This window comes from Hevea brasiliensis, chromosome 18, assembly GCF_030052815.1.
Source record: "Hevea brasiliensis isolate MT/VB/25A 57/8 chromosome 18, ASM3005281v1, whole genome shotgun sequence".
Classification (NCBI taxonomy): Eukaryota; Viridiplantae; Streptophyta; class Magnoliopsida; order Malpighiales; family Euphorbiaceae; genus Hevea; species Hevea brasiliensis.
Window position 1 is genome coordinate 49,305,554 of NC_079510.1, and position 14,236 is coordinate 49,319,789.

Sequence of the window (14,236 nt, forward strand, 5' to 3'; positions counted from 1 at the left end):
CAAGTATGCATATGAGAATTACACAGTACTTAGTAACCAAGTTCACTTTATATTTCTTCAAAGAGGCTAGGCATCAAACCTTATTTACCGTTAACACTTATTGAAATAGTCTTCAAGACTCCAAGTTCAAGTTTCAGTCAAAGTGAAAATGTACAGAAAAAATAAGAGGAAAGAAACTGTTTCTTGGTATGCAGTACAACACATCATTCAAGTACATCCTATAAATTAGCAATATGATCCAAATGGAGAAGCATAAGATAGATACCGATGGCCATGAATATTTATATGGAGAAGTTAGGCATAACAGAGATAAGAATGGCATTCAAATGGTATATGAAAAAAAAAGAAAATGGTAAGAGCTTTATATTATACATCATGTTTTCCCGACATTCAAATTCAACTTGAAAGAAATGAAGTTCTTGCTACAGCTTCTATGTTGCTCTTGCTTCTTTTTCATCAAGTCCAAAAAGGACAAACACAAGGAAGGCAAAAGTGACCAACACAACCAATTATGCCTGCCAAAATTTCACTGCGAAAACATGATTGGGACCTATGGTGGTTTGCTCATTGCTCCTTTAATCTTCTCATTCCTTTATGGATGAATCTATCATGTATTGTAACTAACTTTACATGTTAATTGTTATCAAGTGAAGTCCTTGGTTTGATGATGCCTTCTCCTCTACTGTCATGAGCATATTAAGAAAATATCATTTCTCTCTTTGATTACTTTCTATGATCATCTGGGAGCAAATCCATTTCTCGCATTTGATATTCAACTGAAACCAGACCAATCTGAGAAAGAAACCTGCAGGGATAATCCAACGATTCACCTTTAGGAAGTGTACAAAGTAAAATGTTTCCATTAGCTACTTGACTCTAATCATCTGATTTTCTTTTTCCAATATTAAAGCGCAAATCAAATGCATCCCATGAATTACTTCTATGAAGTTCAAAAATGAAATAAACAAAATTCCTTTTCTATATGTTTTGCTGTTTTTTTTGCCCATTTACGGGTTTTTTAGCTATGCGCCTAGCAAAAGAAAATTTGGGATAGGCTCTTATGAAGTCTGTGCCCTTCAAAACCGGACATGAAAATTTCCTCTCATCCAGCTCATAAATGAACCATGTTCATGTGTAAATGCCCCCTAGTCACACTTCAGAAGCACAACCCAGAAGCATCCAAGTGTAAGTCTTTCTTTCTCTAACCTTTCGTGTAACACCTGGCTTCTTATTAAATGGTTGAACTAACGTGAAATTACATGGAATCAAAAAACCACCAAGGCAAAATTCAAGAATACCCAGAAGTAAAGTCAGATAATAGAAGGCTTTTTATTCCAATATCCAAGAAAAATAACTAATTCTCTAATAGCCCAACTAACATTTAAGGTACAATCAAAGACAACTTCATTTAGTTCTCTGCTTACCGTTAACCAAAACAATGCTGAACTCCAGTCACACAATTAATAGACATCATATCCAAGGTTTCATAATGCAGAGACAAAGGCAGCACTGCTGAGTGGCTAAACAGCTTTTTATTTAATTTGAAAAGTCAATTGAGGGCATTAGTATTCTAGAAAGTCACCACAGAGACCTGTTTAGACAGCACAAGGCAATGTGAAACTTTAAATTATTGGGTGACTGGGCAATAAAAACTTATCATTGGAGGTATCACACACTATATAATTAACATATACATGTAACAAAGAGAAAATCCAATGTTTTAACCCTTAACCCAACCTGATTTTCAATCTTTACTCAATACTAGTCAATATCTAAAAACTGCGTATACGCTTGAGGAGAATTAGTATCCAAAATGCATATCACGCATCATTTCTCCATCTCTCCAGCACTACAATGAAGACTGAGAAACATCTGGGATTTGAAAATTTCAAAGCTATGAATGTTCGTAAGTCAGGCATGGTTCATGCAGCAAAGAAATTGAACACTAATATCTAGCATGTTGATGAGTTCATGTTTGCTGCACTTTTTAAGCTCTAAGTAACATATCAGCAGCCAAAATTATGCCTTTCAGCTCCAGAAAGAGTTTATCAATCTTATTGACATTGTCCTTAACACCTCACAGACACAAGCCTCAAACAGATAAAGCACTAAAATGAGAGACATTCCCTGACGCAATTGTGCTTCCATAGCCTAACATTGATATGCATAAATGGCCAATTTTCAGCTTATTAGCATAAAACAACAAACCACTTCTTTATTAAAGGTCTACATTCCTGTGGTGATTTGTCAAGTAATGCTTCTTGGATCAAGTTGGCTAACCTTAACCTCAGAGGACCTTGCAAGGACTATATTTCCAACCTGCAAGTATTTAACTACTCAAGATGATATTTTTAATCAACCATCCAACAGGCGTTGTTCGGCAGAATTCTCCTAATGTGTTAGTAAAAGTATGACATCTATCACTTACCAGGAAAAACAAAAACATGGATAAGGTTGGGCTAGCATTCTGGTCCAGAATTAAAACAAAACATGGTCAAAATAAAGTTCCACCCTAACAGCGGAAGAAAGAACAGTGAGAAGTATACAAACACATGCCTAATTCATTCAATTAACAGAAGCTAGTAAAAAAATGAGATCTGTTAGAGAAGAATTACTTTACCAGCTAAGAAGCAAGAAGAGGGTGGCAGCTATTAGAACAAGAAACCCAACATGAAGTATCAAAGAAGAGTCACTTGAAGAGAAGGCTAAGCCAAGCATCACAGCAAGGCAAGAACCCAGCATCAGAAACGCTGATTTCAGTGTATTCCTTGTAGGACCCTGAACATTAAACAACAAAAAGATTCTTCATTTACTCGAGTTCAAGATGAGTGACCACATCTACACTCCGATAAATATAAGCTTCAGAAGTAGCACTAACGTTAACACCAGGAGCTAGCGCTCCTAATAAGACTGCTTTTGCTGGCGATACGTCCAATTGCTTATTCTCCATTTTAAGCTTCGAGGAGATCTGTGACTGCGAGTAAAATTTCAGAAGAACAGAGTGGTGCAGCTGAAGGGGAAGTTGAATTGGGCGATTCTGAATGGATTTATTTTGCCCGTTTGGACTCGAATGGCTTCTCCAAAAACTATTTTTCATATATAATATAATATAAATTTGTATATTAACTGGTAATATTTTTTAAAATATATTTTTATAAATAATTATATCAGAAATATAATTATTCTCATTCATGGAATATTTTTTATTTTTGTTATTTTTAGCATGGAGGGTGTGAAAAATAATTATGAATGCTTTAATAAATGTTAAATAATGTTACCAATGTTAAAATCTCTCTCTAAAATGTTAATTGAATTGTTACTGAAATAATCCTCCTAATTAATTATCATGAATTCATTAGAGTTTCCAAAACACATTAATGGCTTTCGATTTTCGCCCAAGTATTATATCATATTTTTATTAAAGTTAATCCACACTAAGATCAACTTGAATTTTTTAGTGATTTAAATTTTAAAAAATGATTAATAAATTTATTAACTTACCCATATAATATGTTTACAAAATTTCAAGTAAATTAAATATTTGAATGCATTATGCAAATAGCACTGCAATAATGAGATTTAGTTAAGTGATCATAAAATCATATTTATTGAAAATATTTAAGGGATAGAATTTTCACATAGTCTAAAAACATATAAGTAGAAATAGTCCATAAATTTAAATATTAAAAAATTACAAAAATTTAAAAACTATTATTTTTAACTTTTTTTAGTTGAATGTGGGGTTAAACCTATGGATATATGTTTCGAAGGATTCTTACTTTGAGCAACCTGGATCTCTAACAATTTTCAATGCTATAAAATATCAAGTTGAAATCCCAATTGAAATCGTATTTGATTAGGAAGGGATGATAAAAAATTTCCACAATGTTGATCACAAGATCAATACACAGCAGAAATTTTTTTTTTTTCCTATGTACTTTCTTAAGCTCTTCTTTCCAACTAATAATTTATTATACAATATGTGTACGCATACCCATTAACAGACAAGTAAACCTATGCAAATGGACAACTTGCGGCGGATGAAGATCGGATCCAATGAAAGATATGCAGCTATGTAAAATGCTCATATTTGGTTAGATCAAATTTTCAACTTCCCATATACGTAGGGCCTCTCAATGTGGGATCTTGCTGGAGCAACCATTCTTTCTCCTTTAGATACTGCAGAAGAGGCTCAGGCTCATTCACCGCACCACACCCATGAGGCCTTGGTCTTTGATAACCAGGATAGAGCTTCTCCCTTCTGTAGTCAACAGTACCATAAACAGAAGGAAAACCTGAGTGTAATGGTGGCCTCTCCTCATAAATCAATGGATTAATAGCAGCCAAAGGGGCTCCAAATTGATCAAAAAGACCAGACCTAGACGTATCATGACCATAAAAGTTTCCAGTGTTCACAGCGACGTATGAATGCACTGGCCGTGCATGATTCGTGGTTCGCTCAAGATTGTGATTTTCCCTGTATTGACGAAGCCATTCAGAAGAAGTCATTCGGCGCACTGGTGGATATCCATCCATTAGACCAGGAATACCAAGACCATAATCAAGCGGCTGATGAGAACCTGGCCAATTTGAATAGTTGCTCACTTGTGATGCATCAAAGAAATTGTTTGTTCTGTTGATGTTTCCTGAGCCATCGTAGTCATAGAAGGTAGATTGAATTCCATTAAACCAACTAGCATCATCAGGCAAGAATGGAGCAGAAGGCAATAGAGCTGAATAAGCAGAAGAGTTACGCATGGTCTCAGCTTCATGCCCTGAACTAGTGACAGAATTCTCAGAATCACTGATGGAGAGATCATTGAGGGATGCAGATGCAATTTCCTCAAAAGGCGGCATTTTATTCATCTCTCTCTTCCCTTCTGCTCTATCATTTTTCAAAGTTCCTCTATTAAGGACCCAAGCATTGAGTGAGGGTGGTCCAGCAGCAATGGAGGTGCTGAAAGGGGGAGGCCCAGAGGAAGAGATAGAGGCTTCTGAAAATGGGAGTGCTACAGCATCCTTTACAAGAGGCTCCTGCTGTTGCAATGGCTTGCGCCTGAAATTTGTGAGATCAGAATGGAAAGCTGAAGGATCACCATGGGCCTGATTTTGAGCTATTAACAGTGAAGTTGCACGTCGCAAGCACTCATCAGCAGGCACTATCAGGTCCGCTCTATCTTCCGAAGTTGTTTGATCATTAGCTGATATAGCACTATAAAGTGGGGCAGAATTGTATCTTGTGAGAGGCTTGAAAAGAATGACTTCTTCCTCCTCCATGGCAACAGATTTGCTATTCACATGAGAGTTACTTGGTTTCTCCTCAATCTTCTCAGCTTCCTCTGTCACTTTGTGAATATGCTGACCAGACTCTTTCTCTTCCACAGTACCAGGGAACTCCACCTTTTCAGTTTCTTTTCTGTTTGGAAATTTATTCGACTCTGGTACATGAAATTTTCTACCAGATTTATCATAGCAGATCCAATTCCTATTACTATTTGATCTGTCTGCAATCTTGATTGCAGCATTAATAATGCGCTGAGCACGGCATTCAGTTCCACATTCGTAACTTTCTGCATTTCCCCAATGACTTGAAAAATCTAACAAAGCATGAAAACGAGCTAAAGGTGCAAAGCCCCTCAACTCATAGTCCTCCCAGAGAGCAATGCTTCCAGGAGGCTTGACTTCACCCTTGTTAATATCAAACCGCTTCATAAGTTCAAGATAAACACCAAAAAAATAAGACACAGCACTTCTACATTTTTCATCAGATCCATATACTTCTGCGTCATCAAAAGTGCTCACCAGCCACTCTGTAAACACAAGCAAAGCTGGAAAAAGGGGACAAGAGTCCAAGACATTTGCCTTCAAACATCTATCAGCGAGGCGTCCCATGAAAATGAATGTAGCAGTCAATGCCTCTTGTGTCAAATCAAACTGTTGTATAGCATTCTTGTCTTTTGAATCTCCTGCTTCTGGGCTTTTTATTAGATTCTCAATGACGAAGATAAATATAGAAACAACTTGAAGATTTCGAAAGGGACCACTTCTAGCTGAATCCATACGCTGATAGGACTCCGTTGCAGCTTTTAATTGTACATCATCTAGTGCCATCAAAACATCCAGCTCTTTTATACACGATGCAAAAGTAAAAGGGAACTCGTCCAAACTGCCTCACATTAAAAAGTGGCAGAAAGATCAGAAATCGTGTTTAACCTTTCAGGAGTGCATAAAAAGGCCATAGGTCTCCATATCACACAAAGCTTTAATCTCTGGCAATGAACAAAGAGATGATAATCTAACTACACAAAGTGGAACAGAATCTGAATAATTCAATGGTTAATTATTTGTACCCAAAAGAAGGGGAAAAAAAATCTCCCGGCTACCATTGATGAGGCAGAGATTCCCCACCAGGCTCAGCCAGGCCACTGTTCCTCATCAAGGCTGGGTCAAATTACCATCTCTACTTAAATTCTTTTTTTTTTTTTTTTTTTTAAAAAGTTCAACCAGAAATACCGAGACACATATCCATCCAGAAATGACAATATCTATAGTTTGCTGGCCAACAATCCAACAAATGTAATTTTCTTGTAACCCCAAATTTATTTCCAAATTAATGCAATTAGCAATGCAAAATCTTTTAACACTATAAGAAATTTTCACATGTTTGTATTGAATCCACCAAAATATCTCTCAGATTTCCGAAGTTCATTGCCAGTTTGAACATTCAATTTCATCTAAGATAGAAAAATTATCAAGGAAACTACATGCTAATGCAGGACATATGACTACTGTAGTCTATACTGAGCTTTGTAGTAATAGAGTGAGAAAAAAAATCCATGCAGGTTCCAAAAGGCATCCTAGCCAACTCTACAAGTAACAGAACTGACAACAATCATAAATGACGATTACATAACTGAATCTAGAAGAAACTAGGTTTCTAATAGAAAATTGTGCTTCAAGGAGTACCTGGATTTTAAGAAGAAGAAACTTATTGTTCTAATGAAAAGAGGCCATAAATGTGTTCCCCTCGAGCCTTCATCCCGAGCTTGTACCATCTTGCAATTTGATGCATCATTAGTTGATTGAGAATTGGTCTGGACAGTACTTTCAGATGGATTTAAGAAATCAAAGTGGGCCTCACTACAAAGGGAATGTAAATGATATGACCGGTTCTGCAAGATCATAAGAAGCAATAAAAAAGGCTAAGAATAAGCATCAACATCAATATCAATCTGTAGATGATAAAATTTATAAATGAGAGAAAGAAGAATTTGGATCTTACTCTTTCAAACAATAAAATAAGGTTGTTCCATGCATCAGGGAAAGGCTCCCTAACTGCCAAACTTCTTATGCAGTGGTACAAAGCTAGGAACTCGTCACCAACATATGTTGCCAACACTGCCAACTATAATGAACATTGTTGGTTATATGTACATGTAAAAACAGTGATTATAACATTCGCAGGCATACAAAATTTGAACATCCATGAAATTCTCAAATAAAAGAAGTAAATCTACAAGAGTTATCATGATAAGGAAATAGCCTTAAAATACCTGATTTTGGGGGTTCCCACTATGTGGCCAAATCTTTGTAGCTTCCAAGTAATGGGTGACTGCAACTGACCAGTTCTGGTTCTGCGTATCTGACATTTCACATTGCTCTCTATACCTAGCAAAATCCCCAAGACAAACTAGAAATCGATGGCATAAGAATTGCAGTTTCTGCATTTTCTTCGGTTCAACAGAAACAGCATTTCCACCCCTTCCACAGAAGGAAAAGTCTTCTGGGAGTCCATTATATCTTTTGATTTTTACAATCAAATTCTGATAAAATCTAGTTGCATCTGACAGAAATAACTTAAACCCTTCTAGATGATTGTCATTGCTTCTCTGTGCTGCAGCTACACTTTGTGTTGCCACGGATTTTATAACCTCTTCATTAGCAGAGCTTTTCTTTATTCTTTTACGAAATTCATCAATATGCCTATAGTGAAGCTTCCATAAAGAATATTCAACATCTTGAAGTTCTGCCACTTCACGATCATTAAGGATGATTTTCTCATAACTAGAACAAACTTTTTTGTACAAGGTTTGAACATCAGAGTGCATTATACCTTTGGTATGGATAAATGCCAGCAACTGTTTTTCTACATTAGTAACCTAAAACCACCACAATTTCAAGAATAAAAAAAATTAAACTTGAAAAAATAAGAAATTTTTCTGTGCAGAATGAAGAATCCTATGCCAAAGGAATGCAGAAATTCACCTCGATAAGAAGATTTGGTTTTTCATTTTGATCCTTAAGGGGAACAAGTGAATTAGTATCCAAGATTGGAGTTGGAAAGCCTCTCTGGCCCGCCATTTGCTAGACACTGAAGGGGAAAATGTAAATCAACCACTAAATCTCAGTCCACGAAGATGAATATGAATAAAACCCAAATTAACAGAGGCAATCTAAACCACACAGTCTATTTCCAAAGTCCAAACTACAATAATACATCAAAGGCTGAATAGTCCTAAAATATCTCCAAGTTAATTAAACACAAGAATGAAATAGTTTTGATTTTGTTACTAATCCATCCTTTATAATAATTCAGCACAATAAAGATTGCAAAGGTTTAAATGAAAATAGCGAAAAAGAAGAAGCAGAAGATATATAGAGAAAGAAAGAGAGAGAGAAGGGACTCATTGCCGGAATAGTAACAAGAACTCTCATTGGTAACCAGCAGCATTGACTCGTACAGAATCCTTCGCATACATCTCATTAAAGAATAGTTCTTCCCTTAAAAGCATTCGAATTCACTCGAAAAAATTAATTTGGCACATGAAGCACCAAGTGAACTTTAAGCCATCTCATCATCTCCACTGTATTTAAAGTCGGAAAATTATGCTCCTGAAGTAAAATTTAGCAAAAGCCTAAACTTATAGAATCAATCCAAAGTTAAACAACCCATTACCGACACTCCAAATTAAAAAAAAAAAAAAATGATCAGCCATATTATCCACAAGCATTGGAAATTTGGAATATCAAGTAAACTCTATAATAAATTTATTAACAGGAAGATTGGAATACAAGATCAATTTGATTTTTTTTTTTTTAAGCATACAACAGAATTAACTCAACCATAAGAAGATCATCATCTACACATACAAGTATGAAAGAAGTATTATACGAAGTCTAAAAGTGAGAAATGTTCAACTCTAGGTAATTAGTTGATTAAACAAAGGAAAAAAAAAACAACAGATTCTTTGCCACCTGAAAATTTTTGTGGGAAACAAACTACAAGTGAAATATAGAGAAAATCCAAACAAAATAAGACAAAACCAACAGTGAAAACCACGATAGCAACAGTGAGAGAAACCCACATGAAATTAAGCAACATGGAAAACTCCAAGCAAAGATTTGTTAACATTTGAGGATCATATGGAGAAGCGAAAGAAACAAAGAAAACAGAAGGACTGTTCCAGGAAACGGAAAAAGAAAAAGGTACCTGAAGAGCAAACAGAGTCACAGACCATCAACAGTATATGCTTTACCAAAGTTAGTAAGTTGCAGCCAATGTTTGAAGCTAAAATTGAGACCAAACCCACCAAGCAAAAACACAGAAACTAGAGAAAGAGAGAGAAACGCGGGGATTGGAAGAAGCAGGAAAAGGTATATTGCTCTTCTGTTAAACGGACAAAGTAAAAGGTGGCTCACTATGAGATTTTTTTTATATATATAAATTTTTTTTTCTTATAACGGAAAAAACAACTCTCTCTTATAGAATAATAATAAATCCAACAAAACTAATCAAATTAATAAAAATTATTATTATTTACTTCAATTGCATTAAATTGATAATATTTAACATTAATATTTATAAATTAATTTAAAAATATTTTGATTTTAAAAATAAAAATAAATTATGTGAATAATATTATAGAATAATAAAATAAAGAAAGAGTGGAATAAACAAAAGGCTGGCCATTGTGATGATGATCATCATCAGTTTCTCTTGACTAAATGAAGAGGATCCCTTGCAATCTAAGCTAAGATCATCTTTTTGTCTTCAAACTTTATTGAGATGCCATTGCTAAAAGTTCATATTTTCAAGGTTTGTAACTGTTTTTTTTTCCCCTCCCTTTCCTTGCATTGATTGGAAACAAACAAAAAGATTGATCTCCTATAAAAAAAAAAAATCATAAAAATTAAGATATATAAATACAAATTTGGTTTATTAAATAATTCAAAACTTGATGGATTTTGTTTATTTGTTGTTTAAAGTTTGAACTTTAAATTTACCAATTTGTAAATACAAATTTATCTATAATACCACTTTTCAATTTGAAAAAAAAAAAAAGTTGTTTAGGGCATATTGTATATATTGGATAAGAAATAAGGCAAATTTAATTAATATAGTGATATTAAACTATTTAAGTCATCGATAAGTGTTGGGGGTAATAGTAAAATTTACTGTAATTTTAGGAGAAGAATTTACGTTTGATATTTGGAGAATGTATTATTGAGATGGTTAATTATAAATATTAAAATAATTAATTTTATGTGAATTGTAAAATAAATATAGGAAAATAGCCTAATATTTAAAAAAAAAAATGTGAAGTGAGTCAAGAGGGATAGCTAGTTATCTATTAGAGGAAAATAGGTGGTGGGTGGTTGAGAGGTCATGTTTCTTTCAAATACTAACAAAAGTCATTGTCTGTGCTTATTCACACAACAACAAAATTATTTAAGAATTGAGAGGCAAATTATGAGAAACATGATTGGAATTATAATTTGAATATAACTATTCAAAATTTTTAAATGTGATTAAATAATAACTAGAAATATTTATTATTCAAATTTTTATAATTAAAATATATTAAATTTAATTTAAATTAATATATTTAAATTAATGGTTTTTCAAGAATGATACTAAACGAATGATATGCTTGCTCATGTTATAATCAGATACCAAACTTATTAATTTAACTTAATTATGCCCACTAATTAGTTGGGACTCGATTATATGGTCTATCTACTAACAAATACAAATAATAATAATAATAATAATAAATGCATTTGGTCAAGCTCAAAGAACCTAAAGAGCATATAATTTAATATATCTGTCCAAATAAGATGGTTAAGTTAACACTTGGATTATTTTATAATCATGAAAATATCCTAAAAATTAAATGTATAGCAAATAGTCAAGTTCTTCAATCAAGGGGTAAGAGAAGTTTCTATGGTGAAAGCGTGTACGCATCACACACGTAACGGACGACTCATGGGGGCCCTTTTCAGGACGATGACCAGTTTTATTATTAAATTAAATTAAATTAAATATGATAATCAGGATTAATAGATGTTTTATGCAGATATATTATAAATATATGACCCACCAGACCTAAAAAAATAAATAAATGTTTGAGGATTGTAATAAATTCGTAATTGGCATTTGGGAATTCTATTCTACGTTTGAATAGCAAGTCTACCCTTTTCGGTGTTCTTGTCAATGGATGAGTCCTTTCGATGGGTCCATCTCATCATTTCATTCACCAACCAAAACTTTTATATAAAACCACTGAGGCATTAAATAAAAATCGATGAAATTGTTCCTCTTGCTAGACCCATCAATAATAATTTTCTACTTGATTTCTTGAATTTTTAGGCTCTATACAGAAAGTTTAAAAAATTTTCGACTACTTTGAATATCCACCAATTTTGTGTTGAGCGCACACTGTCTAATTATTATACATGAAATTTCGTATAAGATGAACGAATTCTGTACATGATAGTCTTTTCTTATTCTTAATTTGATATTCAAGTTTATTTATATTACTTGAAATTGATAAACAAAATCTTTATGTTTTATATGAAATTAAAAAATAAAATTGTCCGACTTTTTTTTAATGGAGTAATGATTAGTACTATTTTAATTGGACAGGTATTTATCCATTGAATCATAATCCTTTCATAGTGGATTAATGCCAAGCCAACCACAACATTCTCTTTACCTTTTTAAGTAGGCTACAGTTATTTTAAGGAAAATGATGATCTTGGAAATTAATAAACTTTGTCAACGATAATAACATTTTTTTTTTTTTAAATCCTGAATCGGCCCAAACTTTGTTTATAAGTGTCCCTGGGCTTGAGCTAGCCCTAGATCTGGCTAATGGGCTGACCCAGTCTGATTTTAGGTCTAAGATATCAATTATGATCCATGTAATTAAAGACTCCAACTCGATCGTAAGGTCTCTCAGTTTTGATTTCAGTTTGAGTGAAGAAATTTTAAAATTTGTTCTTTTTCAGATAAAAAATATTATTTGAACCGAATTTCTTCTGAACCGATTATGATTCGATTTAATAAAAGAGAGAGTCTAATTACATTTCAGGCTAGACCGATCCCATTGTGGACCTTGACTGGAATTAGCTTGCCTAGTCCAAAAGGCTACATTTGCATTTTCAAAGCCTTTCAGACTCAATCCAAAGTCGGCCCGACCGACCCAATAATCTTGTCTATTTTATTGGTCCTTGGAACCTCCAACATTAACTGAAATACTACCCCTATTCATGGCAAAGTTTGAGGGTGATGGTTATGTGACAACAAAAGCCAACCAAAGTGAAGCAGAACCTCTCACATTCATACATATACTTTGCCATGAATAGCCAAACTAGTTGCAGATCTAATTAAGCCCCCTATATATGCCTCCTTGGCCCATCCCTAGTTTAATTATCATCCTCTTCTCTTCTCCTCTCTCTGTGAGTGTTCAATTTGTATACAAGAATGGGTTATAAGTGGTGGCTGGTTTTCTTCCTGTTAGCTGTGGCCATTGTTATTAAGTCTGAATCTGATGATACTCCTGCTGGCTTTGGCTGGGGTCTCTCCGAATTTAGCAGGGATAATGGATGCAGTGACGATCCTGATTGTTTTGATCTTGAATCCAAAATGATGATAAATAGCGAGCTCGATCCATCTTTGGGTTTTGGCTTAAACGTCAATAGGGAACACTAACTAATATTTATGTAAATAAAATAAAGGAAAGCTGCTCTTTAACCATATGGTTATGTAAGAACTCCATGTATGCCTCCATTTCAATGTGTAACGTATGTTCTTCATTTCAATGATATACATTTCATGTGAAGTCCACTAGTATATAATTTGCTTAATAATTTCTTCGAATTTAAAAAAGTCTCCTTTTTGGTAGTGGAATAAATTGTAATCTTTCCAAATGTTGTGTATGGGTGGGCACCCTTGCCATAGAATAGGCATTTGCCTGTGCAATTTTTTTTTTATTTTTATTAAATCAACCATTCTCTACCTGCATGCTTTATCTTAATATTTTTTTTGGTCGGCATTGTTCGGTTGGGTTGTACCTTTAATCTCACTAGTGGGTTAAAAGCTTATTCCACTAAAAAACAAATCAAAGTGGATTAAACTTGGCATGATTATAGTGTCTAATGTATAATCTGATATTTCATCATTTTGACTCCTGAGATGCTGACGGGTAAATTCATTTTGCGGATTCATCAAATTGAAGGAAGCCAAGTGTACAAGGAAATTAAGAATATGACCTGATTATGACTGGCAAGGAAAGGAAAGGAAATGCCCAAAGAGGGTCTCCAACAATGCACATGAGAAAGGCTAAAACTTTCTCAATTTGAATGGCCCCACCAATAAACATACGGAGCTAAGTCCACAGAAACAAACAAGCAAAGACAAAAAACAAAAAATCAGCACCCAAACCATGTTTTGTGGCTTTTCCTAATTTACAATCACTCAGCCCTCTTTTTTCTTTCTTTGAATTCTTCCCTTTCATCATCACAAGTCCCACTTTCCCTACCACCTTCACTTTCTTCATGACCCCATTTACGACAGTACTGGTCTCCTCTGAGTCAAAAAGACGCCTAAAATCAAGTGGTGGATAGATAGACTCAAAGAAAGAGGAACTACCTTTGCATGATTGCTTTTACAGAAATTTAAAGTTCCTGTATATTAAAGTACCCTCCCAACCCAGGAAACTCATGTGGGTCACTCGTCAAGCCAATACACTTTATCAACTTCAGTATAAAATAAAATCCCCCAAATTACTCGAATGCAATTTGCTTAAGCTAACCTTACCTCCCAAATCTTGCATAAGAAATCTTTAGATGGCAATACTTTAGAGGGACCAATATCAGTAGACATAAAGTCTAGCAACCATGTGGGTAGACTAGAAATTGTCTTTAGATCACACTAGTACAAAGGCGAAATAAA

The 14,236-nt window shown here is 34.2% G+C and overlaps 2 protein-coding genes across 7 annotated transcripts; both read right to left on the minus strand.

Annotated features, from left to right (window-relative positions):
• Positions 1 to 310: 310 nt before the first annotated feature.
• LOC110631532 (uncharacterized) lies at positions 311 to 3,087 on the minus strand. 4 transcript variants are annotated; one of them, XR_009146183.1, is made up of 5 exons: positions 2,879 to 3,087; positions 2,621 to 2,778; positions 2,429 to 2,467; positions 1,425 to 2,319; positions 311 to 805 (listed from the first exon to the last, which is right to left on the minus strand). XR_009146183.1 is itself a non-coding variant. In XM_021779397.2 (3 exons), exons 1-3 carry the CDS (start codon positions 2,948 to 2,950, stop codon positions 724 to 726), a joined length of 312 nt encoding a protein of 103 aa, XP_021635089.2. In that variant the 5' UTR covers positions 2,951 to 3,084; the 3' UTR covers positions 338 to 723. The 4 variants fall into 4 exon arrangements, 1 of the variants encoding a protein (XP_021635089.2); XR_009146182.1 differs by lacking the exon at positions 311 to 805 and having other exon boundaries at positions 1,306 to 2,319; positions 2,879 to 3,084; XM_021779397.2 differs by lacking the exons at positions 1,425 to 2,319; positions 2,429 to 2,467 and having other exon boundaries at positions 338 to 805; positions 2,879 to 3,084.
• A 741-nt stretch (positions 3,088 to 3,828) lies between these two features.
• Positions 3,829 to 9,687, minus strand: LOC110631505 (nonsense-mediated mRNA decay factor SMG7-like). 3 transcript variants are annotated; one of them, XM_021779357.2, is made up of 6 exons: positions 9,491 to 9,687; positions 8,266 to 8,371; positions 7,554 to 8,159; positions 7,283 to 7,405; positions 6,967 to 7,172; positions 3,829 to 6,166 (listed from the first exon to the last, which is right to left on the minus strand). In XM_021779357.2, the coding sequence occupies exons 2-6, from the start codon at positions 8,359 to 8,361 to the stop codon at positions 4,108 to 4,110; spliced, it is 3,090 nt and encodes a 1,029-aa protein (XP_021635049.2). In that variant the 5' UTR covers positions 8,362 to 8,371; positions 9,491 to 9,687; the 3' UTR covers positions 3,829 to 4,107. The 3 variants fall into 3 exon arrangements, with proteins under 3 accessions (XP_021635049.2, XP_021635051.2, XP_021635050.2); XM_021779359.2 differs by having other exon boundaries at positions 8,266 to 8,864; XM_021779358.2 differs by having other exon boundaries at positions 8,266 to 8,892.
• Between the last annotated feature and the right edge of the window lie 4,549 nt (positions 9,688 to 14,236).